General features: G+C 36.1%; 1 protein-coding gene and 1 long non-coding RNA gene across 5 annotated transcripts in view; one reads left to right on the top strand and one right to left on the bottom strand.

Moving 5' to 3' along the window:
- Nucleotides 1-21,275, top strand: LOC135681596 (uncharacterized). The gene is made up of 2 exons (XR_010515624.1): nucleotides 1-214; nucleotides 20,886-21,275. It is a non-coding gene; the product is annotated as an uncharacterized LOC135681596 (long non-coding RNA).
- LOC135681593 (cAMP-dependent protein kinase type II regulatory subunit) overlaps nucleotides 15,944-26,302 on the bottom strand; it is a 22,313-nt gene continuing 11,954 nt past the window's right edge. For 3 of the 4 annotated variants that reach the window (XM_065196140.2, XM_065196139.2, XM_065196138.2), the window contains 2 exons: nucleotides 25,907-25,959; nucleotides 15,944-17,256 (listed from right to left, as the gene is read on the bottom strand). In XM_065196140.2, the coding sequence (XP_065052212.1) occupies nucleotides 16,207-17,148 (942 nt within the window). In that variant the 5' untranslated portion in view covers nucleotides 17,149-17,256; nucleotides 25,907-25,959 and the 3' untranslated portion in view covers nucleotides 15,944-16,206. Of the gene's footprint in view, nucleotides 17,257-24,084; nucleotides 25,826-25,906; nucleotides 25,960-26,302 lie in introns of those variants that run through there. The other variant, XM_065196141.2, reaches the window with a different exon arrangement.

The raw sequence follows: 26,302 nt of genomic DNA on the forward strand, positions 1-26,302 counted from the left end.
GCTGTTGAAGAAAATGTTTCGTTAAAAGATGATGGCAGGACTGAAATTATTGTCAATGAATTCAAAACAAAATTACAAATATGGAAGCCAAAGAAACATCGTAGAAAAAACACCTTATCTTGAGATGCGACTTTTTAAAGAAACACTGCCAGTTGTCACCGTAAGGTTGGAAAAGTTCCTGAAAACGAAATCTCAATCTCAAATTCTTCACAAGGTAGGCATCCTCTTATTGAAACATTTTTATTCAATAATAACATTTTGAAATTGAATACTCCATATTTATATTGAATTCAAATTTTTTACAGGTATTATTTTGAATTAGGATTTTTCTGTTGGATGGAATTCGATACAATTTCTGCGTACAAACATGTTTGCTAAACCAGCCTTGATTTTTTCATAGGGGGATTTTAAAGGCCCCCCCCCTATATTTTTCCGTGATGCGTTATTCGCCATGTTCTCGTGCGTGAAATCGTAAAATTTTATATGCGTGGTTTCGTGAATAAAGATTCCTACGTGAAGCGTGAAACATGAGCTTTCCTTGCGTTATGTCATGAAAAGGCTTTAACTACACATTAATGAAATTTTGAATGATAATTTAAATTTCCTGTCGTTTCTGCTGATTTGTAGTGCAAGCAAAGTGTAGACTTTCAAAGTTTGACAGTTGTGTTGTAGTCCTTCAAACAGGGCTCTTATGAGCAATAACAGATATTACATTTATTGTTTGCGGAGCGTGAAAATCCAATTTTGCAGTGCGTGAATGCGTGAAAAGTAAAAAAAAATTGTGCGTGAATGCGTGAATCTCGACCACTATGGGGGGGGGGGGGCCTTTAAACCCAACAAGGTGGAATAAGGGCTGGGCAAAGAAATGTTTTAATACGTCTGAAGTTTTGGAAAATATTTAGGAAATAATGATGTGTAAGACGGAATAGATAGCCTTATAACTGTTGGCAAAAACTAAGGTGATAAAAATTATATCTAAAATTCTTGACTTAAAAGCTTCAACTGATAAGATTATCAAATAATAAGATACATGCAACGTTTTTAACACTTATTCAAAACGGGAAATGTTGAATGCTTAACTATAATCAAATCCAAAGTTTATAGATTTAATCTGTTGGACGAAACTGTTGGACGGACAAAATGCAACTTTTTAAACAATACCTTTAAAATTGTAAGCTAACACTTCAGGGTGAAACTAGTGGAAAACTTCAATACGTTTTCGAGACAAACTAAGTAACAAACGTACATAGCATGATTTGATTTGAGTTTAAGAAAAGGATTCCGTCCAATCAAATGCAACGTTTCTGAATCAAACGTCTAAACAAAGTAACGAAAAAGGTTCATCTGTTGGACGGAATGACCATTTTTGAAATAAATATAAAGGGCCTATCGTTAGCAGCACACAATGACAAGCATACTTTTGTCATGCTCGATAGTATTATTGAAAACTGAGCAACAATTTGTTACATAATGGTTGACTATTTTTCTGAAAAATCAACTTTACTATTCAAATTTTTTGTTGGACGGAAAAGATAATGAATTGTTAAAGAATTCAGTAGAGTGTTCCTACTATATAATGCCTACATACTTGAATCTGTGATTTTTATACAGAAGGCATTAGCTTTGACTAATAAATATACAGGACCCTTATACAGGATACAAATATCAAGCAACGTTCTGAGTTTGTGACATTTTTCAAATTAGGCCGTTTCCACCTAACAGATTTTTAAAAAAATACTTGGTACTTTGAAATCTGAACAAACACAGCAAGATAATTTTTAAGGTGTGACACTGGTATTTTTATAAAGTTTCATTTTTATGCCTTTCAAAATTTGCCATTTTTCCATTAATATTTTAATTTTTTTTTGAGACTTAAAAGTTACACTAACTCAAAACAACATCTACCTATTTATAGAGTTTACCTTTAGAACACTTTAATTATATTTTCATGCCATTTTTACACTTCTTTTTAGAAACATGTTTCATCTCATTAGCATATGATAATGCTAAGAGGCTAAAAACATTAAATTTTGCCTGATTGGTAGTGTAGATTCGGAATCTTTTCTGATTTTCGAGATTTTCGAGGAAAGATCTCAAATGTGACATTATTTAAGCGCTTTTGTATAACACGAGAAAACCTAATGTAACCGAAATGCAGAAATGCACCTAATAAAGCCCTGGTCAAACGATCCAACATTTCACCCAACATTTCGCCCAACATCATGTTGGATGGTTTGACCACCATATTGGGTCATCCAACATCGTCATTTTTTATGTTGGATGAAATTTGACTGAGGTCAAAATGTTGGCAGCTAACATCCAAAAATTCCATTGTTTTCAAGTGCTAGGTGAAATGTCTGGTCGGCCATTATTGGCTCTGCGCACGCGCAGATAAAGGGCGTCAAAATTCAGTCATCGCATCGTTGCTTTCTCGGGCTGGTTTCGTTCGTTTTAACAATCGCGCTTGCTTACAATCAGTTGCACTTAAATTATGGAAAATATAACGAAGTATAACGAATTTTGCGCAAAAGAGGAGGCGTAAAGCGTCAATGAAGAGTCCGTAGCACAGAGGAGCTACAAGAAAGCGCAGGGAGACGAATTTAGGCCACGGCCTCGATAAGGGATGCAACGCTTGTCCTGAAAAGCCGCGATGACAGTGAAGGCAGCGAGTACCTTTCGTTTTTTCGGATCGAAATGTCGCGAAACTGTGCAGCCTCCAGCGCGACCTTCTACCCAGTCCTTTCTCGATCTGCGCGTGAAAATGTTGGGTGAAGTAAGTTTTTGAGAAGTTAATTTTCAATCAGTTTTATGAATACCTGGACGCAAATAAATCACTGTACGAGCACCAGTCTGGTTTTCGACTCTAACATTCGGTTGCCACAGCCCTTATGGCTAGCCCCAATGGTTGGTACCTGAATATAGACACAGGAAAATCCATTGCTCTAATTTTCATTGACCTGAAGGGGGCCTTTGACACGTTTGATCATGAAATCCTGCTAAAAAATGAATATTTACGGAGTGACTGGCCTGGAACATGACTGGCTTACATCATACTGGGATAATGGTAAACAATTTTGCAGGTTAGATGGCATTTCCTCTGATATGAAGGGAAGAGATTGTGGAGTTCCTCAAGGCTTTTGTCTTGGTCCACTCTTATTCCCGATTAGCATCAATGATCTGCCTTATTCTCTGCAAATATCTCATGTCAGCATGCATGTTGATGACGCGGTTATTTCTCTCTCCTCAAAAAGCACTGATGACCGACAGAATGACCTAAACTTAGAACTTTTGAAACTACAGGATTGGCTGCATGCAAACAAACTTTCCCTTAACGTTGTGAAAACACAGTCACTTATTATAGGTTCTGGTCCAAACATCCATAGGATCGAAGGCCAGCCTGATGCTCTACCATCTTTTTCAACAAGTGATCAGGAATATTGAAATGACTACCAATACATTTAGGTGCTCAGATAGACAGTCAACTAAAATGGGACAAAAATAGCGATTCTTTCAAATCCAAGGCAAATCGATCCTTTGCACTTATTAAGTATTCTTAGAAATATCTTCCATCTGACGTTCTCAATAAAATGTATAGAGGATTTGTTGAGCCCGATTTGGGTTACTGTTTCTCCGTTTGTGGCTGCTGTAGTAAATCAAAAATTGCCGTCCTGCAAAAAATCCAAAAAAGAGCTGCAAGAATTGTAACAAACAGCCTATACGATGCTTCAGCTGCTCCGCTAATTCAGAGTCTTGGCTGGTCAACTATCAGTAATCTTGTGAGAAAAGAGACTGCAACGCTGACTTACAGGCTCTGAATTCACTTGCCCCTGACTACTTGAGAAAATTATTCATAACATATTCAGATGACAGAGAACGGTTTCTTCGCTCATCAGAAACTGATGTTAGGATACCGTTAATGAAAACGATCAATGGCCATAAGGCTTTTCTCATGGCGTTGCAAAGCTCTAGGACAGTCTAGAAAGAGAAAAAAAAATTGACACCATCCCTCAAAATTTTCAAAGAACAACTAAAGAAGGGGTGTAACTTTAATTTAAATTTTACGTTCTTTTTCATAGATTTTGTATTATATTATATTGTAAATTAGGAATGATAATTTCTTTTAATCTTAGTTTAGTGTGTTAGTTTAAAACAGGTCAGTTTGAAAAACATATCGTGATATGAAACTCATAACCTCTTTTAATATTTTAAAATGAAAAATGAAAATGAAATGTTGGGTGAAACGTTGGATCGTTTGACCATCAACGTTGGGTCATATTCCAACATATCCTGTAAATTCTATAAGTAGAGGAAATAGCACCCAAATTATCCTTCATCTATGTCCTTTTCGGTAACATTTACCACGCATAACCCTCTACCCCCCTAGTCTGGAAGGTCAAACTACGCCACTGGTTACCCTCTACCCCCCCTAGTCTGGAAGGTCAAACTACGCCACTGGTTATACTTCCCCCAATCTTCGGGTTGTGTGCCCACCGTAGCCAGAATCACAGAAGCAGGTTTATTCATAACAACGATACACAATCCTTCCCCTAAAACTGTAAACAATGCGAGGATTGATTGCAAAGAATTATTTCGTGATGGCCTGTTTTATTTGACTTTCAACCATGTTTAACCAAGATTACAAGTACAATTAAACGATGTAAATTCTGAGATTTTTTTCTTGAATATTTGTAAAGTAGGGGAGTACTTTATCTCGTTTGGAACTGAGTTCCATATTTGGCTACATCTGTATGATACGGTATTAAATCCATGTATTTTGTAATGTGGCTTTGCTGTTTGAATTGGGAGTTTCTTAAGTAATATGGGCATTCATTTATGGAAAATATTTCATCCATAAAAGGTGGATTCAAACTGTTCAAAATTTTTGTAAATTTCTATCGCAAGATATTGTAAATTTTTCTTCAGAGAAGATATTGTTTTATTCTTTACTAAAAGTTGTTCAAAAGTTGATTCATAATCATCATGAGCTATTCTCATTGCTCTTTCATGAATCCGATTTATCCGGCTATTACTTCTCTTACTGCAAAACATCCAAATTTCCTACTGCATGCTAGATGCAATGTTCAGTCAACAAATTCGAATACAGCAGGACTGTCATCGTAATTTGACTTGCCTGACCCTCCTCGTCAAGATGCTCTTCATCAAGCACGATTCACGCCCTGCTTCTGCGAAATTCTCTTATTCGCTTTCTCTGTGTTTAGAAATGGTTCATCTCAGAAATCCCATTTCACAACGCAATTTGCATCTTGTCTTTTATTTTTGTCCGAAATTTTCCCGAGTCAAGATTTATTGGTCTCAATTTTTCTGTCGAAAATTAAACGTCCGAAATCATACCGTGCGAAAGTTTTAGACTGGTTCCATTTCTCTAAAATAGTTCTTAAAAAGAGATCAAGAGGCATTTTCGGGTAGAAGCTGGGATCCAGTTTATTTTGGGTATTTCGACCATGCTGATTACGAATTTGGCGGATCCCAAGCGAAATTTGCTAATTTAAAGGCTTAATTTGCATATTCAAAATGGCTGCCGGTCAAAAAACTTCAAGGTATAACCAAGGGACCCTCCAAACCGCATAAAGTTCTGGCAAGTGGTATTCAAGAATCTTTTAAATTCTAAGCTTTGTCACGCACAGACTGACACTGTCTGACACAGCCCATGATATCCTTCAACGAACCATTAAAAAGATGCAGAGCGCTTACCTTTCAAAGCCTATATGAAGTTCAAATAAATCCAAACTACAAGGAGAAGCAGACGATTTTCAAGGCCGATCGAAATATCCTCATGCGGCTGATCACTGCTTATGAAGGCAGCCGTGAAGTTGATCTTAAGAGTGTGCTTTCTCATGAATTGATGCCAGTTCCTCATCTCTCACTGAAATGAACTGTTCTCTTCGGACTGGAAGCAAGTCTGTCCTCATTGACAAGCTAACGGATAGCATCAATTGTCCAGAGAGTATCGATCTTCATGGAATAACAGCGTGCTTAATCATCGATGGTCAGGCTCTAGTGGTGTTATTAGGCAAATCAAATGGTTGCTCTTCGTTTCGTGATTTAGCAGACACATTTGTTTCAAATGGGTAAACGCTACCAGAGATTTAGCAGTGCGTCAAATGGGTAAACGCTACCAGAGAATCGACGTTGTTTTTGACCGCTATAGACAACTATCAATCAAAACTAGTACCAGACTAAGGCGGAAAAAAACTAGGCGGCCTGTTCGCCGAGTAAAAGAGAGCGGTTTGGTACCTCTTCCAAAGTTCTGGTCAAACGTCTTTGCATTGCCAGAAAACAAAGCAGATCTTGCACGATTCCTGTCAGAAGAGTTGCTTCGCCAAGCAACTGAAGATAAAGAAATTGTTACAGCTGGTGGATTTATCAATGAATTGCTTGCCCAGTCATCGAAATACTACACTGATACCTTGTCTTTGATTGCAGACCATAAAGAAGCAGACATCAGACTTGCCCTTCGTGCTATCAATGTCACCTGCAATACAGTAGTAGTTGCTACTATAGAAATGCAGATATGCTCATCATTCTGGTGTCCCACTTTTAACGAATGCGATGCAATGATCTTTGAATGATGTCTGAAACGTCAAAGAAGAGAAAAGATATTCCAGTCAAAGAGATTGCATGAGGGATCTGTTAAAGCACTCATCCCCTTTCACACTCTTACTGGATGTGATACAACTTCATACTTGTCTGGGAATACAAAGGCATCTGCATGGAAAGTTTTTAAAGAGTCTCATGAACTCTTGCGAAACATGGGAGAAGAAGGTATTAACGAACAAGTTATGTGGAAAGCAGAACAATTCTTTTCCACGTTTATGGTGCAGGTCGTATCAACACCACAAATGAAGCCCGACACGTTCTATTTTTCAAGAAAAAAAAACCCGAGGCATTGCCTCCAACAAGTGTTGTGGCACATCTTCACATAAGAAGAGCACACTTCCAAGCAATGATATGGAAACAAGCTGGATCACCGCATCAATACTTACCGTCACCTACAGATTTCGGATGGGAGCTTTTTGAAGATCGATTAAAGCCGATTCTAATGAGAGTGAAGCCATCCCTACTGCTTCTCTGGAGATGATCTTTTGTGGATGTAACACACGATGCAGAACTCATATAGCTTAGTTTGCTTTAAGATTTAGATCAGACACTCCTTCAAATCTTAATGTAGGGTCAAGCTTCACACTGCAGGCCTTGCGCATATCAACATGAGAAGAATCCTCAAGATTTCTTGACAAGTATGGAAGAATTTAAAAATTAGCAATGAAGTTTTAAGTAAAACTACAATTATTCTTGTCTAAAGAACAGTCAAGAATTTTTAGTCAGAAGATAGTGTTAATTTGCGTAAGGCCTGTAATGTAGCGTGATGTATGGCATATGCAGCAAAGCTGAAAACATCGAATTCAACTGACCTATAATCGATTAGATTCCAGCTTGGACACACGTTAGAGACCTTCACAAAAATGCAGCATAGTAGAACTGGATGTACAAAAGAAACGCGTTCAGCCACTTGAATAGTCAATGTTGACATTTCACCCGATTGCTACTTGGGGGAAAATTTCATTTGAGAAATGTCATGCATAAACTTGTCGTTAGTTCGAAAAATGAAGAGCCGAAAGTTTGCCATTTCTCTTAATATTAAATGGGCTAAATAAAACTGGAAGATTTTATTTTAAATGGTAGACACTAACCAGCTAGAAAACCAAATCAATGAGTTTAACTTTTGCCGGAGGATCATAGATCATCGAGAATGCCACCATTCGACTGATTTCGAAGAGACCTTTGAAATGTTGCATGACCTTTTCAATTTTTGATGGCGTGAAAAATTTTGTTAATGACGTCATCATATTTATGACGTCATGTAAATCACAGAAAATGTAATAGATCAACTTTACTAGCCCAAATTGGCTCTCTTTATCCTTAAAAGTAAATTCAAGACATTTTAGAGTATTTGCACCAGTAATTAGGGGTTTAAATGAAACAATGACAAATTGGTGTAAATAAATCATGAATAAGCGATATAGATAATAAGCTTAGATGGAAATCATATCTCTGATTTTTACTTTTTGGTGCATTTTGATACATTCTAGAGACTATAAAAGGACTTAATAATTAAAAATGAGATATTACCAATAGTTGGCAAATTCTGCCATTTTCTTCAATTATAACATCATATTGACGTCATGGATGTAATGAAAAATTTAAAAAGTTCCCTGTTGTGTAGATTTTGTTGCTGTACACCATTTTACCAAGTTCTATCCTCATAACAGCAATATTAGTGAATATCCTATTCGAATGCAGTGTCATGGATTTTCTTGGCAGCATTTTGAAGATTTCGACTGGCAGCCATTTTGATATGCAAATTAAGCCCTTAAATGAGCTAATTTCGCTTGGGATCCTCGAAATTCGTAATCAGCATGGTCGAAATACCCAAAATCAACTGGATCCTACCTTCTACTAAAAAATGCCCCTTGTTTTATAATTTCTTGGAATTGGAACCAGTCTATTTTGGGGAATAATGTATTTCGATGCACAACTGGGTATATATTCTTTATCTAGTGCTTTTGGCCCTTTTATTCTGACCCTTTATGCCTAGTGTCAGACGAAAAAGCTTTTAGTATGCTGTAATGTGTTTGGTTTCTTTCATTTGCAAGTTTTGTACAGCCAAAATTAATTGAAATACGTTATAAGCATGGTCATTTTCATGGCTTCGTTATCTTAATGATCTTAAGATGTTGAGTTATAACTGACGGAACAATGTCTGAACATGTAATAATGAAGTTATACTGTCAGGTCCTAGCAGACAGTAAGAACCCAGTTAGGGGTGCTGCAACAAGTTACCAGTCAATTGATATCTTGTAGAACTAGAGATAGAGTTCTTGCACATTTTATACTTTGTGTGAGTCAGTCTAGCACCATAGTGTTCTTTTGTTCTTCAATTTACTGTGAACATTGTTTTTGACAAATGCGAAGAAAGATTTGTAAATTTGCAGACGAGCAATTCCAATATAATACCAACGTGTTTTGATATTTCAATGTAAGCTCCAGAAATAGTATACCATTTAAACTTCCAGAAGGAATTTGACATGGTTATGTTCAAGATTCAAGGTGTATATTGGACAAGCAATTGTTTGCATTGGTCAGCAAACCAGGTTCAACTACTTTAAAAAAGGATACACTTGGCAAGCATTTGTGGGACGGTTACACTGGCTACCGTTTCTAATGGCCTTCAATTGTTCGACCTACACACTCATTATATTAGTCTGACTAAATTTTCAATTCAGCTGAATTCATCCCTGGGAAACCAGACGACTCTGCGCGCACGCTTCATATTCATTGACACTATTTTTCAACCCAAAATTGTATCACATATTTATTTAATTTCTCCAAAATGATTTTCTTGCTTCTTTTTTAACAATTCCAAAGATTTGGTATTAACTACAATTCCCAAAAGATGGTACCATTCCCTTGCAACCCTGACTCTTTATATGCGTCTTCTGATATTTGAGTCAAGTCTTTCTGTAGATGTCTTTGCTTTATGAAAGCTTTCTTTTCCAAATTTATTTATTTTCAACACAGTTGGTAATAATTTATTTTTCATTTTCAATTATTTAAGCATGGTAGCCAATGCAGGAATGCTGGTTCAAAAATCAAATCTGCTATTCGTTATGATCCTAGCAAATCTGTTCTAAAGCTTCTTAAGTTTTCAGTAACACCACAACAGCCCAATACAACGCTACAGTATCTGTGGTTGGGTTCAACGATGCAACTGTAAACGTTTTTAAGGAAATTTTGAGGAAAGCATCTTTTTGCTTACTTTAACAGATCAATCGCTCTAGATACCTAGGCAGAGGTGCTCCCGCTTTTAATTCCAATCGAGGCTATTGTCAACTTGAACACCAAGAAATCTTGTCTTCTCAGCTAAAGCTAAGTTAATATATCTAATCTTGAAGCAGAAGTTTTTCCTAGTACATACAAATTAGCATTCCCTATGTCTTCGCTACATTTAGTGATAGTTTGTTTCCTCGTTGCCAGAAATCCAATTCCTTTAGGTCAGTATTGATAGTTTCATTCGGTTCTTTTAAATTCTTAGATCTTAAGAACAGAATAGCATTATCTACCTACATGGAGGTGACTGAGTTTCTAACTGCATAGGGAAGATAATTGATATAGACTATGAAAACTAGAGGGCCGAGACATGAGCCTTGTGGAGCACCACCTCTATTTTCTGCACTCTAAGGCTGGAATACACTATGCATTTAATTGGATTCGATTAATTGAATTGCCGAAAATTGGACAGCGTAAACGCACAATTTGATGTCTTAAAAGCTGTTTCGACAAAGCAAAACTTTCAACTTTCGTCCAACTTTCAACTTTCGTCCAACTTCTTCTATTGGGTTCTCTAGTCCTCCTTCTCTCTCTAGTCCTTTTGTCTTTAATAATATGCACTGTCCTTCAAGGGTTTTACTCCACCAGCAAGGTTGTTTTTGATCACGCTGCTTTTTGAAACTCTTATAAATGACTGCAAAGATTCAAAGAAATAAGAAACCAAAGAGTATATAAATTTGAAGAGAGAGGAAAGCTATCTTTGGGACACAAGATCGACTCTGTATCGCAATAGAGATGAAAGACAAACAAAATTGACAAGCTTTGCTGAGAATTTTATCTTTGCTGATATTGCCTCTTTAAGCCTTGCGTTGATCTTTTTAATATCAAATTCAACAAGTTGCAAGAGCGCATCAAAATTTTCTCAAGAATTCGCAAAAGCCTTTGATATTCGTCACCTTCTTCCAGACAAAATTATTGCTAACTGCCAACTAATTTAGAGTCTGTATCATTAACCCTACAACACTGTTTCCTGCTAGACAGGTAGGACTGAAACCAGAAGGGATCACTGTCATAAATTCCATAGTGCTCGAGTTTTTGGCATAGACGTTCATGGTTGCTTGTAACGAAAGCCTTTTTAAGGTCAACAAGAACTGAGCCAATCATATAGCCATTGTTAATACTATAGTACCATTCATCATCAGAGTTGAGGTGGAAAATTTTAATCTAGAGGCTGGTTGTCCACTTGAAAAAAGCCCTTTTATGTCTAAATATTTGTACAGCTGGTTGAAGACAAACCTTTCAAACAACGTCGAAATAACAGGCAATACAGAATTGGTCTGTAATTTGATTGGGTGGACTTTGCTAGTTTCGAAAGAGGTGTTAAATATCACTAGGAAGCACTTTGCTATATATGGCAATGCCAAGTCTGAAAAATCATCTTTACCAAAACGTTTGTGATTTTTTTGGTCTTCCAGCTGCGTCTTTGAGATCCTGTCCATGGATAGAAAGAGACTTAAACGTCTTTTTATTGGCGTTTATGGTGTAGTCCCTCGATATGAGAGCATCGGGAGTGTGAACCGAATCGAGATTTAAGACACTGAGATTGGATTAGGAATTAGAGGAGCAAATCATATTAATAATGTTATAATTGGTGTTAAAGATTCAATTTTGTTAATCAAAAATATAGAAATCCGGTACAAATGACATTGTAGCGTAAACTGTGATTAAAGCTCCTCCACAGTGACAAAGCTTAAAATTTTTAATCTTTGCTCGAGAAAAGGTGTAATCCAGACTCCTTATGTAATGGATGCTGTAAGCGAGTGTAGTGGTAAGCAGTTAGATCATGAAAACTTGCACACCACTTTCTTTTAAAGACGCAAAAATTTGTTTTGATTAAGAAACTTTTATGTCATTAGACAAAAATAATATAACAATAGATCCGAAAAAACCCACACATCAGATCACAACTTCTTAAGTTTATTTTTGGAAATCGTACTAGAACCCTCGTTCAAAATCATTTTTATTCTTATCATCTTGCTTCTTAGCATAAAAACCTGCGCAACCATTTAATCTCAATCTTGAACAAGGATTTTCGATAACTGAAATATGGTGATTAAGAATTAAGAATATGCAGGCATCGCTTTAACGACACGCTATCGACCTTGTCAAGGCATTTTGTGAATGTTCTACAGTATTGTCAGAGCTCTGGATTGTGTATTTTGTCGTTTTGTTGTTACATACAATTATAAGATATAGCTTTAAATCCACCATATGTACAAAAGAAAAAGATAAAAAGATGTAGAGAGAGTGTAGTCGAACCAATAAAGAGTTTAGATAAAAATAGGACTAAAACGTAGATGACATAGCATGTGCAAATTTGATGAAATTTAAATTTTATTGGAACCGGTACAAAAAAATGAAAAAATCAACTCACATAGTTGGTAGCTGTGTAGATAGAGAAGTTTCAGAGGGGGCGAGCCCCACCCCCCCCCCCACCCCCGTAAAACTAAACAGTTATTTTGTCGGAAATAAAACATGGTTGTCTATTTTTTATCAAAGTGATACATTTCGAGAGGGAAGATTTTAAAGCTAAATAGAGCGATTTCTTCCGTTGTTCTGAATAAGGTTGGCAATCGCTTTCAACAAGGTTTGGTACTTATAAAAATTTTTTTATCGGAGAAGCCCAGAAAAATTTTCAAGTAGTTTGATTTATGACACTTGCCTTAAAATTAATTATACAATTTTATCTCCTGTTTTAAATCAGTTCTAATGTCGTTATGTTACCCAGATATCAAAGGAAACTCTGTAGACAAAAGGCAAGTTCTAAAAAACTTTATCCCACAAATTCAGTCAAGCAGTGTAAACGGCAAACTTATAGAAATTCAGATGATTTATCAAAAGTTCTTTTCGGTTCTATAAATATATCTGTGCTAAGATATCTTAGCTAGAATTTAGTGCTTTGAGCAAATTCTTTGGGTTTTGTCTGGTTTTTACTACGTTAAATCATAACAAATGCTGCATCCTTGGTATTCTAAAAATGACCGAAGTCCCTCTCTGAGCCGTCTACTTGCGAAACTCCAAAGCCATTTGTTTGTCGGTTTCTAAAAGAGGGAACGAAAGGGATTGTCTAAACTATAAACTATATTTTCTCTTTTCAGCGCTAAGGGATTTAACTTTGGCTTCTTAGAGAGGGCGCTCATTAGAAAAGGACGCTCTTCAAAAAGGGACAATCATTAGAAAGGGGCACATTACCCGCAATTAAAAAGCAAAGTTTTGAAATCTTTGACGTTGAAACAGTTTGAAAACAATCATTGCTTTTACATAAATCAAGATTCCATAAGCAAATCAATATTCCCTTTTTGAGATTGAAGTGCATAACCAAACAGAAATTCTTAACAAAACACCTGTTTTAAAGAAAGAAAATTTTCCAATCTCAACAGCCTAGGTTTTGTAAATAATGTTTTACTTCATGAATATAGTGAACACCTATTTTTATAGTATTAGGGGGTGCTCATTAGAGAGATTTCGGTCATTTAAATTTTCGTTCACAAAATAGGGCGCGCATTAGAGAGGAAGCTCCCATTAGAGAGAATACGGAAGCTGTTTTATTACATGTCTGTGTTGTTTAACAGAATCGTAGTTTATCATAACCCGCTTATTCACTTACACCAAGGCACTAAAGTATTTGCAGTAGCTTTGCGTTAAGCTATGGCCGATGCCCTATAGGGTCATAAAGAGACTCACTCCAGAGCTTTGGAATACATTTCACAAGAGATCCCAGCACAACTCTGTAGAGATCTCCAGATTGCACGATTGCAAATTTTAATGTATGCCAAATAGTGATTCATGAGGGAGTTTCCTAATTTTCACCAAACTCGAAACTATACCTAGATCTTCTCTGATAAATAAAGCTTTTTCATGAACATATTTATATTCTTTCTGTAAATTTAAAGGTCATTGGCTCTTACAATCAGCTTGCTTTGAGACGATGTACCTTGGTCCAAGCGTTCCAAAGTATAAGAACAATGCCTGCCAGAAGTACTTGGATTAAACCAACTCGTGTTTTTCAATTCCTTTCCCCGAAAACATTTACTTCCACACCCCTTCCCCACCTGACTAGCCAAGACCAATATCATACAAGTAACAGAGAAAAATGTCGTGTAGCTATATTTTTGGAACTCATATTTTGAGCGCAAGTCATACTGCACTTTAAAAATAAAGTGGGATATCACGATTTACTGGGCTTGCCTTAAACTGTTAACTCAAGATAAATGACATTGCTTGTTGCTCAAAGAATCATTTTTAGACAAGAAATGGGAGAAGTAGCTTTTCTAATTCTCTTTAATATGGCCCTTAAGCTTTCCAGTCAAATTCATTCGGGATTTTCTAGTGGTTCAAATGTAGTCATTATGAAACAAGACGTTTTCTATCAAATGTCGGCACATGGTCTAGGTAATTATGACTGAATGAGTATGCATGATACAGCGTGGATATGGTACCGAGTCAACTGTCTGTGTACCAGCCTATCTTTATATAGATGAGCAAACTAACAGCAAAATTAACAATATTTCTACATATATTTCAAAAATGCAAATTTCTTCTGAGCATATAAAAGATGACAATATTCCTTCATATGAAAATTTCGCATTGGTTAAATCATTGTGCTATGGTGGAGGCTTATTGAAGCTGATTCACCGTGAAACTGTGTCTTCCTGTAGATTTTATGTATAAGCTTTTATTGTCTTCAATAATTCATGACATAAAGCACAAATGGTATTGAGAAAGTTGTAGTTATCAAATATTAGAGCCGAAGGTTTACCTGCTAGCAGATTTATCTATCAATCTTCTTTCTGCCTCTTATCTTCAAGGAACTTTGAAATGTGTGCAGGTTTTGGGGTTTTTTGTTCCAGTCTATTGCTAGCAAGCAGCTGGGACGTTGACCTACTCGCAGTTACATTCTACGGCTATCATACATTGCTTTCGACAGTTGCTTTTGAAATGGCCTTTTCATTTATTATGGAAACATCATGCTCACAGCCAATAGAATCTTTTGAAGCTGCACAGTAAGCTCATTCCCAAAAGTGGAAGTCTCATTTGTACAATTGAAAGGAGCTGTTTGACCTGAAATCATCTTTGAGCAAAACAGCGTAGACTTGCAAAGAGCGTCAAATCAATGCATTATGCAGATTCAAACGAGCTTTAAGAATGCTCTAATATATGTTCTTATATACATTAGGTCTTTATATGAATTGAAAATTGACTAAATATTAAAATTGCTGAGAGCATTGCAGAAAGAACAAAAGACGGTTCATACTTAGAAAAGTAAACATAGAACCTGTTTACTCTGGGGCATTCGAAGAAATTTTTAAATGATCGAGTAACTGTCATGTCCCTTTAAAGATTGAAGGTTGTAGCAAGAAATCTTCAAATTTGCAAGCGGCCTTTATCTAATGCAGAGCCCTCATTTCAGTTATGTTAATAATTGTTCAAAGACTCACAAATATAAAAAGAAAATATCAAGGATCTTTCCGTTTCTATGCCTGTTATAGATGATGATTAACTTCTCGGTTTAATATGTATCTTGCACCATATGGTAAGTCGAAAAAGGACTTTTAAGCGGCTTGTGCGATCTGATTTGCATCTTCTGTTTGGAAATCCTTAGAACAACTTTTCACCAACGCGATTTGTTATATGCCTTCTGTTTATCCCATTAACCAAACTTTTGATGTGGTTTACATTCAAGCAACGTATAACACAGAAATTGAAGTTCTGGTAAGAACATTAGCCAAATTGCAGCTTAAAGCTCACATTCTAATAAGCAAGAAGATCCCTTTTGATGCAAGAAATCTAAATGATACCGCCAATCCTAGGTACGGCAAGAAATTAAGTCTTTTACATGAACATCAGATTAAAATTGTCATCTTGAAAGTAATCTTTAGTATCTTCAAGTTGTAGATTAGGTACCGAACTTTTGCTGCTAATACCATTATGAAGTTTAGGTTTGAACGATTTCTTTCCAAAATAGAACCCCGAAGCACTGTATGCAACTGAATAGTGCTTGATCGGTAGAAGAGATTGTTGACTCAAAAATCCTTAATTCAGTGCAAAATATCTATTAATCATAACAGTTCATGCTTTTTATCATCGTCTTTTTAAGTCAAACTCAAGTATATGCAGAGTGTTACAATAAGAATACTACCTCTAAGTCATTTAAAGGCAGCTTTCACGTAACTTGGTTCCTTTGAACCAGCTAAATTTTTAACAATAACGAATATCTTGTTCCTATTTTGTTTGATGCCACAGAATATTCTTCTTCAAATCAAAAGCTAAACACACAAATAAGAATTTCAATCTGGCGCCTCATTTGATGCCGTGAAGCCCAAGCCGTTTACGCTCCTTCTCATACACGTCGATGTTTCGTTTCATGATTTCGACGCATGGCCCAAGCAGTCTTTCGAATGCTGCGATGTCCAGCACTGCAAGCGTAACATCGCCCTCGGCGTAAACAGAGGCTACCCGTGGCTTGTTTAAAACTAAAGCTAGTTCACCAAAGTATTCTCCGTCCCTAGCGTACGCAATTGTTCTTTCCTCCAGCTTTGATTTGTCTGGTCTAACTGATATTTTAGCCTTACCTTCCATAATGAAATACATATTTTGTGCCTCATCCCCTTCACGAATAATGCACTTTCCATCGGTGAAAAGTTTTACATCCAATGCATCAGCAAGGTTCATCCTCTCGTATGCTGTTAATTCAGCTAGCATCGGCACGTTTTCGAGGATTTCTTCAAAGCGCTGTCGCTGTCTTGCTGCCGCGGTCACGACAATGGCTCGAAACACCTTCTGATCGAGACACCAAAGTGCACCATTTGTCACAGCAACGATCGTTGCCGCTCTTGGGCAATTATACATTAAAGCTAACTCTCCAAAGCTGCCTTTTCCATCTATTGTAGCGATCTTCTTCCTACCAGTATCGCCTTCAATGAATATGTCATATATTCCTGTTTCAACGACATAAAAATTATCCCCATCGTCTCCTTGCTGAATTATCACCTCCGATTCTTCAACCTTTCTATGGAAAAACGAGCTTAGCACAACTTTCAATTGTTTTGAGTCAACTGTTTTAAAAATCAATATATCCTTGACTGCTTTTTCTAGAAATTTCAACTGCTTTTCAGTTTTCGGGTAAGATACAATTTCGACATTATTTTGCTTGGTTGGATCATAAGATTCGGCGGCAACGGCTTGGCGCCTTCCTCTTGGTCGTGTTGGTGGCACGAACGGCTCTTCGTTGTCACTATCCATATCTTCGACTTGGTCTATTGGTTTTGTTCTGTACTTGTCGCCGGCTTCGCTATCTCTCAGAAGCTCAAAATACCTTGCTGCATGACTTACAAGGTCTTCTGGGTTTTCCTGCAGAACGGTAAAAACAAAGTCAGTTAAAAGCTCATGGTAAAACGCAGGAAGTTTAAACACGTTCATTTTACATGTAGCTTGCACAAAGTCGTTCACTAGCGTCAACAACAATCACAGGCAACTGATTGGAAGCTCCGTTTATTTATAAATTTGCCTGTGCAAACAAATTGGCGTCGATGTGTTGATGAAATTCCGTTGGCTCAGCAAATAGACTTAACGAAAACTTCAAATCTAAAATGGCATCAAGCACTTCGTAATTGTTTTGTTGCTTTGCCGCTTACTGCTACACTTGACGTACCGACTTAGCTCATTCCACTAACAAATCATCTACGTAAAAACAAATTGATCTTGAGAAGCTAAAGCTGGTTTAAAGGCGACCGCAGGCTGTAGGTTCTTGCGATTCAAATGCATTCGATCTCATTAATAACGCATAAGTAAGCAAAAGTAATTCAAAATATCGGAGTAACTTTCCTTTCATGCACGTGACGTTTTTCACTCATCAAACATAGCAGAAACGCTTCTAATACCATCAACAGTGGCAGTTCTTCATTAATTTTACATAAACTAACGTTTAAGAGCGCGGGTCATCTATTAACAGTGTTGAGATTCTCTTAAACGTGTGTTAATTGACTGGCTTCTTGTCGCCTGATAAGTTTAAATGATATAACGAAGAATAGCATAGCGTAAAGTATGTGCCAAGCAGTAAAACGATCCGCCATCAAAAAATGTGAAGCATTCATCTTAGTTCTTCTCTCAATTTTTCATCAATGTTTGGTTGTGATATTTTCCGTCGATCTCGTTGCTTACAATGCGATCAAACTTGGTGAAGCTGATGATATATCAAGGCATCTTAGCATTTTTAAGACTTCTTTCTAAAGAGCACAAATGTTGAGCCGCTTATCAATATAGTAATGACTGTTTTTTGTATACATACAAAATAATGCAATGTCAGTACAGCAGTCTTGCTTTAACGTTTGCCAGCTGCTTTATACATGAAGAATTCAAAGATTCTACTGTGTGCAAATTCAATTTTTATTTAAGGTGCAACGGAGGGCTTTGTTTGTTTTCTATCGTTATATGCCTACAAAAAGACGTTCTCATTAGCTCTTCGTTTAATTGTCGTTTATAGCAAAAATCTTCGGTTTTCATCCACTCGACGGGATAGCTTCAGCTAACGGAGGAATTACTATACATTCTTTCCTCAAATTTTTCAAAAAATTCTTTGAAATTATTGATTGCAAATCGTTAAAACGAATCTGCTTTTATTAAAAATAAAAAACATTTGTGATTTCTTTTCTTTTCATAATCAATTTCTTTTGACTTTCCGTGCGTTTTCAAAAAGAAATTTCACACACAATAGGCTGGCTTTTCCTTTGCATCATAATCCAAAACAAACTCTAAAGTGATTATCAACTCCAGCTTTGAATTTAAAATAAAGCTTTTTCTCTACTTCCCAACACTTGATATTTTTCAGCCATTAAAAAGTATTCTTGCAATGTAATAATAAACTCAAAAGCCTTCACCATGGTCAAATTTTTCATAAGATATTTATCAGATATTGTTATCACTGAATACTGTATTATAGTGAACAACATTCTTTTCATTCACCTAGTTGGGGCACGAATTGCAATAATCACGAAGAACGTCTCCTTCTCCTTATGGCGATGTTGGTATCTCATATGTAACTGATTTAGGAGCCTGAAAGGGTGACATAGCCTTAAAAGTTACAAGAACGCGAAGAAAACAACCATAAAATTGAAAAGGAACTGGATTTTTAAATGTGGCTCCTAAATTGATTTACAACTGATAAATCAAGAACACTTTGGGTAAGGTTTCTTTTTGCTTACAGAAATGTAGTAAAGGTGATAAAAAAGATTACTATTGGATAGATTTATTCAATTCCAAGTGTACTTTAGAAGAATGGCTTTTGCTACAACAAGGCATGTCATGTGCTATTTGAAAATAATTGCCAGGAAAGCTGCATCAGGAGAAAATTTCATTGTGTTGACTCTTCGCAAATATTTACACGATATTAATTCCGAAATTTATTTTGAGCCAAGGCTGTGTTTGGTTTTGCTTATATATGATAGAGGGGATACAATAGTTGTCAATCGATTTCAAGGACGTTAGGTTTTATTTATAATTAGTAGACTTGTTGGTAAGAGCTCACTGGCAGATCACATTCTATGATAAACAAGTCATTAAAAGGTTTTAAACAGCTGTTTATACTTGTAAGCTGACATACGTGGATTTTCCTAATCAAAATTACGAATAATCGTTAAAATCGCTTAGCATTGCCTTACATGAATCCTAAAATAAACCTTGAATAATGTTGATCTGTTGTAATGAAATAGATTTTTGTCCACGACATAACAATCAAAACGCGTTAATTCCCTTCAGAAGGTGCTTCTGCAAGATCTGTTTTCATACGTGAAATAGTCATCTGTTCGCAGCTAATTTACGGGTGCTGACAAGCTGATAGAAGTAATAAATGATAGTCTGAACAGTTTCTATGAGAAACGTGAAGCAAAATGACCGTTAAAGATGGTAATTTTCCCTGCTCACCAAGCTGTGGTCGATATAACAGCTGAAGCAATTCTTAATTCAGCCATTTATCTGTTATTTTCTACTTACTGATTGATGATTACAAAACGATCGTAAGAAAGAATCAGATAACTGAAGGAGGAGCCCTATTATCACTCTTAAAACTCATTCTATCCATAAGCTCTTACATCTGAAAAAACAAAGACGCCAAGATCTCTCTGAATAAAATATCTTAAGCATTGCTCTGTAAACATGTTATTTATTTAGATTCTGACGACAGCTGGCATCTACCCGCGCAAATGAATAAACTTGCAATTCAATATTCCTTTACATCAATCCATCAGAATATGTATGACCTCAGCTTGGTCATTATATTGCTCTCCACTGAGTTTTCTCATAACCAGAGAAGTAAAACCAAAATTAAATCTACTTATGAGACGCCATCCAAATCAATCAAAGCGGAAATTTCATAATCGTTTCTATTTTTGTCTGTTTTATAACACTTAAGCTAGTTAAGCTACACTCTTTTTCATAAAAATAAGTAATTTGAAGTTCAGACTGGCTGTACTTAATCTTTTCGAAAATTGGGGATGAATTCTCTTAGTTTGTTGTTAAATTATTATGCTGTAAGCAATGGAATAATTAGATAGTGTCCTCAAGGGGAGTGAGTGTTCAGGCCTTATTTGCCAACATAGGGATTGATTTATTCTTTATTTGTCGACAAGTTTAATAATTCACCGACGAAGCACCACTAGATGGCAAAACTTACTCTTTTTTAATTGAAACTTGTAGGGTGTTTCACAACATTGCTCAAAGTTGCATTTCACAGTAGTTAAGCCTCAGTTCGATTTCGAATTTCGAGGCTTTTGTTGTTATAAAATTGTTCTTAAAAAGAGCGCAGGAAGCAATGCTTTTCAAGGACATTACTTTTCGTCTTTAAATTCATTTTTGTTTTCAAATCAAATACAGAATTACTCTGTTTTAGGCTTGATTTATTTATAAATCTCTACCAAACATGACTCAGACAGTGTATACGGTCTTGACAAACTTTTCGTTGATTCAAATTTTTGATCAAATTCCAGAAGAGGCAATTCATAAAGATGATTTCAAGCGTTAATAGTCGTCAGCAACACGTTTATTGGTGATCAAGAACAGGTACCAGCCAGGCCTTATTATTGCAATATCTTATCTGTCATTCGCGATAATTTGTTTCCCTTTCATCTTGCAATAAAGAGCAGGTTGTATCAAATTACTTCATTATCTGAGCAAACCACTCAAGCTTAAGAGATCCAATTGGCATCTCTTGCATGTCGATGCTTTTGCTTTTTCTTGTAAATAAAATTAGGCAACAAAACCACAAATGAAGCTGTGGTTCTCGAGATGATTTGTTTGAATGTTCTCAGGTGACAATGTTTCTTCACAACAGGGAAGAGGGAACCCATTGAAGAAATTATTAATGTGGCTTTGATATAGATGCAATTGACACCAACGTATCGTTTTGATAGCCCATATTTAAATATTGATGAAATGTATTATCAAAATATTGCTGTATCAGTATGAATGCAACAATCAGTATGATGCAGAAGCAACTGGAATTCAATTCAATGAGAAATAGGAATGCTGGGTGTATATATTTACTGTCTACATAAATGAAATGATTTTTACTGGGCTTAAGTTGTCAGAAGAAATTGTCATAAGCTAGAAAGAAAATGCTTGCAAAGATAGAAATTTGCCCCTGTATAAAACGATCGTAACTGCTTTTCGAAGAAATTTGTTTCGGTTCCAAGCTTGAGAGATGTAACACAACTTAAGGCTAGAAAATTAGGTCTACGTGAAAATCATTCCAGAAGAGGAATTGATTTCTATTGATTTTTGAAAACACAAAATTGATTTAAAATTTATTTCCTTTTTTCAAATGTATGTCAGTTGTAATTTGTCCTCAAATGCCTTTTTAATTTAAAGCAGAAAGGTATCTCCCCAATCTCTTTCCAATACTATCTGTCCTTGCCTTGGTGATAGAAAGGGCTAGGCCCTAAACCCTAAAACCTAGGCCCTAAAAACAAATCAAGTTAAAGGGCTGAAACACAGGCTAGAAAGAGCTGGTTTTGCATCAGTTTTCTGACTATTTAGAGACATTTAAGTTAAATAAGGTATAGAAATCCAAAGGGAATTGAAATTCAGTCCGATTGGGTCAAAGTCTAAACTATTCATTTGTCTGTCTTTCTGTATGTCTTTCAATTCTTTAATAATTCTTTAACTTCAGCAGAGCTGTTTTTCACAGAGCCGCCATAGGCTACAACTCAAATTACCAGAATACAAAAGTAAATTACTAGTAACAATTAACAGAAAATATGTATAAAATCAAATAGTTATGAAATCAAAAGCCTAGTATAATATATAACTGCTTGACATTTCTTGATAGTCTCTTCCAAGAAATTTAGATTCTCTGTTTCAAAAGGGTAAATTCAGTTTCTCTTGTGAGTTTCTTAGGATCCTTTACGAACTTTGGCTTCTAGTGAAAATGTTTTGCAAATATTCGGGGACCTGGCTGTTTAGCGATTTGTAGACCAAAGGTTCTGTGCCTGTAACTAAAATTTCCTTGATAGTTTTTAGTGATAGACTTTTTAATAAAGGATCACTAGGAGCATCGTGGCTAGGCCCTGGTGTTATTCTTACTGCTTTGTTTTGAAGCCTTTGCGATCTATTGATTTCATTGTTGCCACAGAAGCTAGTATAGAGGGTTCAGTTCTGTGATGCTGGTATATTTGCTTTTAAATTCTTTTTAAAGGAAAAGTCTTCTTTATTTGCTTTGGCATTTCTATTGCCCGCCAAACCAGATCTAAATAGCTGGGCAGAGAATTGTGTTTTGATAGTTAGTAAGTCGGCCTTTAGGACCCTTGCAGAGTTTATCCCAACCAAGCACGTATCGATGTTTTGAAGATCCTTATTCACAGCCAAGCTTTAGTATACATGGAGGGGCTTTTATAATTAACATACATTGTAACAGAACTGTTTGATACAGCATGTGGTCATCATTTATGCAAACCAGAAAGAGGAAAGGGCCAAGGAAAGAGGTTTGCGGTACGCCTATGCCGATTGTTTTAACCTCAGGGTACACCTTTACCATAGTAAACTGTTGTCTATTTGCTGGCATTATCGAGATAGGCTATAATTAGATCTATAATGAAAATCCTCGTTCATGAAAATAGGTGAAACCCTATCTGTTTTTCAAGCCTGTGAAAAGGGACTAGTGGAAATCAAAGTGTTGAAAATGAAGGCTAAGCATTCAGTAATGTAAGGCGTTACAAGTTGCATGTTGTTGAAAACTCCCACTTTTAACCATAAAAGGAATGAAAGGAACATGTCACCAATCTTTTGATGGTACAAAACTTGAAAATGGCTTTGAAAAAAGGAAACATTTGAGTAAACTAAAGCTTTTCGTGGTCTGACACTCTTCAGAGTTTAAAACGTTAGAACATAGATAAAAAACTATGACGTTTTAAACTCAGAAGAGTGTCGAACATGTCATCATTATATGATATGTTAGCAATAAAGCCGAGGAGAAAACATCACCGCTTTCATTGCAATGTTTTTAAAAAAGGGCGTTTCCAGCACTTAAGGGGGCGTGGAATCTAAAATTTTCTTGGCAAATCCTCCCTATTTGCCTGTCCACACCACATACTTCCAGCCGAAGCCTGCTTCTCTTGTTGGAAAGTGATAAATTCATCGAGATTGAATCGAAAGCTAAATCAAGCGTGTCTTTTGTATGAAGCTCTTTAACACTTCTCTGAAAATACTAACTCTTTTAATGAATCCTACAAAGAACTACATTCCGAATGGTTTGTGACTTTAGATTTATGATATCGATAAAAGATTCAGTGGCTAGAAAACCCTTTCTAAACCCAGCGGTGGCCAGGCCATGACGATTGTTTTGTTGTAAAATTGAAGAATATTTGGTATGTGCATCAACGCAAAATCTGTTCCTTTTTAATTACAAGAAAGTGATACAAATAATGAAGCAGGGATGATTTGATCCAAATTCAAAATGCTTTAATTTCCTTTGTTTTTCTTTGAGTAGCGAACTAACATTTCTAAGCACCTTTTTAGGGGGACGTTCCAAAGCACATTTTTTCAAAAAAGAAGGCTTTTATATGATATAAAGATATTTAATGATTGCGACCAAGACACATCTTTCAAAATTATTCCAACTGTTCCTAGCTTTCCGTTTTCACGAAAAGAGTGCAATACAAAAAGGAATGCTTACAAACAGTAAATACTTACTTTGAAATTATATCAAGCGACCATTGATGATCTCGTTGCTCAAGATACTCGCGATTCAAGACTCAAAGACGACACCCATACCACAGAGAAAGGCAAATAGATTGTCCATGGAAATATCGGTCGCAATATTATTTGAGTTATAAATGAGATTATTCGTAAAATTCTTCCATACTGCCACCTGTTATAGACTTTTTAAATTTGACGCTTTTTCTAAGTGTAAATCCAATTGCGCACTGAAACAGAAGCCGCAACGTCTTTAGATTAACGAATCAAGCTCTGTTATCCAACGATGTGTAGTTTTGACCCAACCCTTGTATGATGTTTGCATTATTTAAATAACTTCATCTTTGAAATGCAGCCTGATATATGTTTTGTTTCAACGCAAGATGGTTACTTTCTCATGGAGTTACAGACTAAGTGTGTCTTGTTTTCCAATTGAAGCACATCTATCTTTGGCGCGACTTGCTTGAAAAATGACCTTGCTTTACTTCAAGATGAACTTGGATTGGTTTTAGCTTCAATTATTAACGTTGATAAAAGAAATTTGCATAAACTGGCCATACATTTTACTTTTATATTTGCTTATATTCTTTTTTGTTACCACTGTGTCTGACAAAATTTTAAAGAGCCTCATGTTATTTTAAGATTATTTCATACAAGAAAACATTATTTCGACAACAGATAAAATTATATCACAGCTTTAAATTTTGCCCCTGACTCGTTTTTGGAGGCTTCATTGGGGCATGCAATAAAATTTATAGCAAAGGATTGGCATTTAATATCATGTGCTGATCACAGACGTTTCTGTAATCGATATTGCTGCTGAATTTTCATTTTATTCTTTGTGTATTAAGCAGGTGATGGCATAATGGTTTTTGCATAATGGAAATCCTTTTGTTTCTCCAAGAGAATATGGATTTGAATATTTTGAAAATGGCTGCCATCCATGAGACCTTTTCCTAGTTCTCTAAATAATGAAAATTACTGTTTTCCGGATACCTATTTCATACACCACATAGCGTAGCTTTCTAAATATATGACTGAGAGCACTACCGAGTTTTAATGCATTAAAACCACAAATTAGAAAAAAGACAAACTCAAGATTTTCTGTCGAATAAGTGAAGTGGTTGCCAGAGTGAAGACTGATTTGACAACACCGCAATTCCCCAATTTTTTCTGACGGACAAAATGACATTATTGAAAGAAGCACACTTTCAAAACTCGTGTTGACAGCTAACCTAATTTTGTTTTAATGACCAGCTGCATTTTTCAAAGAAAAATCTATAATCCCCTTTAAATTTTGGCTTTTTTCTTTCCCCTGCTTTGTTTCTTTTTTATCACAATTAGCAACATTTACTATATCTCTAAATCTATAAGCTCATCCATTGGTATATTGTAGTCTAAGATGTGGTACACTGCTAACTTTTCCTTTTCATTAATGATAGAAAATGCTTCGTACAAAGTTGTGGGCAGCATTATGTTGTCCGGGTGTCAAAACAAAGAGACATCATTTCGGTAGCGAAGTTGTGTCCAATTAGGGGGGCTTGTGTCCAACTAGGGGGGCTGATGCCACCTAATCCAATCTTTCTACGCCTATGTTGTTCACGATCAATCAATAGTGTAAAAACGTAAACAGCCTACCAAGACATCTTGTTTGCAATGCCAAGCGCAGCAAGTATGTTGCTTGATGTTTCGGTTGCAAGCTTTCACGGGTTGCATGTTTATTGCTCATTTTAATGGAAATACAACACAAATCTGACATATGGAAGCTATAAACCACGATCTCCTTACGTATATATGGAATTATTTGTTGAATCCTTACCTTTCCCTCTGATGTCTCCTTGTGAGCGGGATCCTTGCCAACTGTAGTTCACCCTGTTAAGAGCAATAAAACCCTGTCGTCACATTTACGACTGACTTTAACGACAGTAAATGGGAGTCGAAACTTACAAATGGTCGATCTTCACCTGCTCGCAACACGTTACTTTAAACGTTGAGCAAGACACATGCAGATCAAAAATAATCCATAACGATTCTGAAATATCATTATCGCAAATTACGACGGATAGGCGTAACTCCTGAGGAAAAGCCTCTTCCAGTAAGAGGTTTACTGCTAATGCGCACCTCCTGTCATTTTGTGCACTTAAGAACAAAATTATGGCAGCCAGGTGAAAAACTTTCTCTGTTCTAGCGTAACGGCTTCTCTTCGCTGCTCTGT

Source organism: Rhopilema esculentum, chromosome 12, assembly GCF_057945365.1.
Source record: "Rhopilema esculentum isolate cy_ngs chromosome 12, ASM5794536v1, whole genome shotgun sequence".
NCBI classification, from domain to species: domain Eukaryota; kingdom Metazoa; phylum Cnidaria; class Scyphozoa; order Rhizostomeae; family Rhizostomatidae; genus Rhopilema; species Rhopilema esculentum.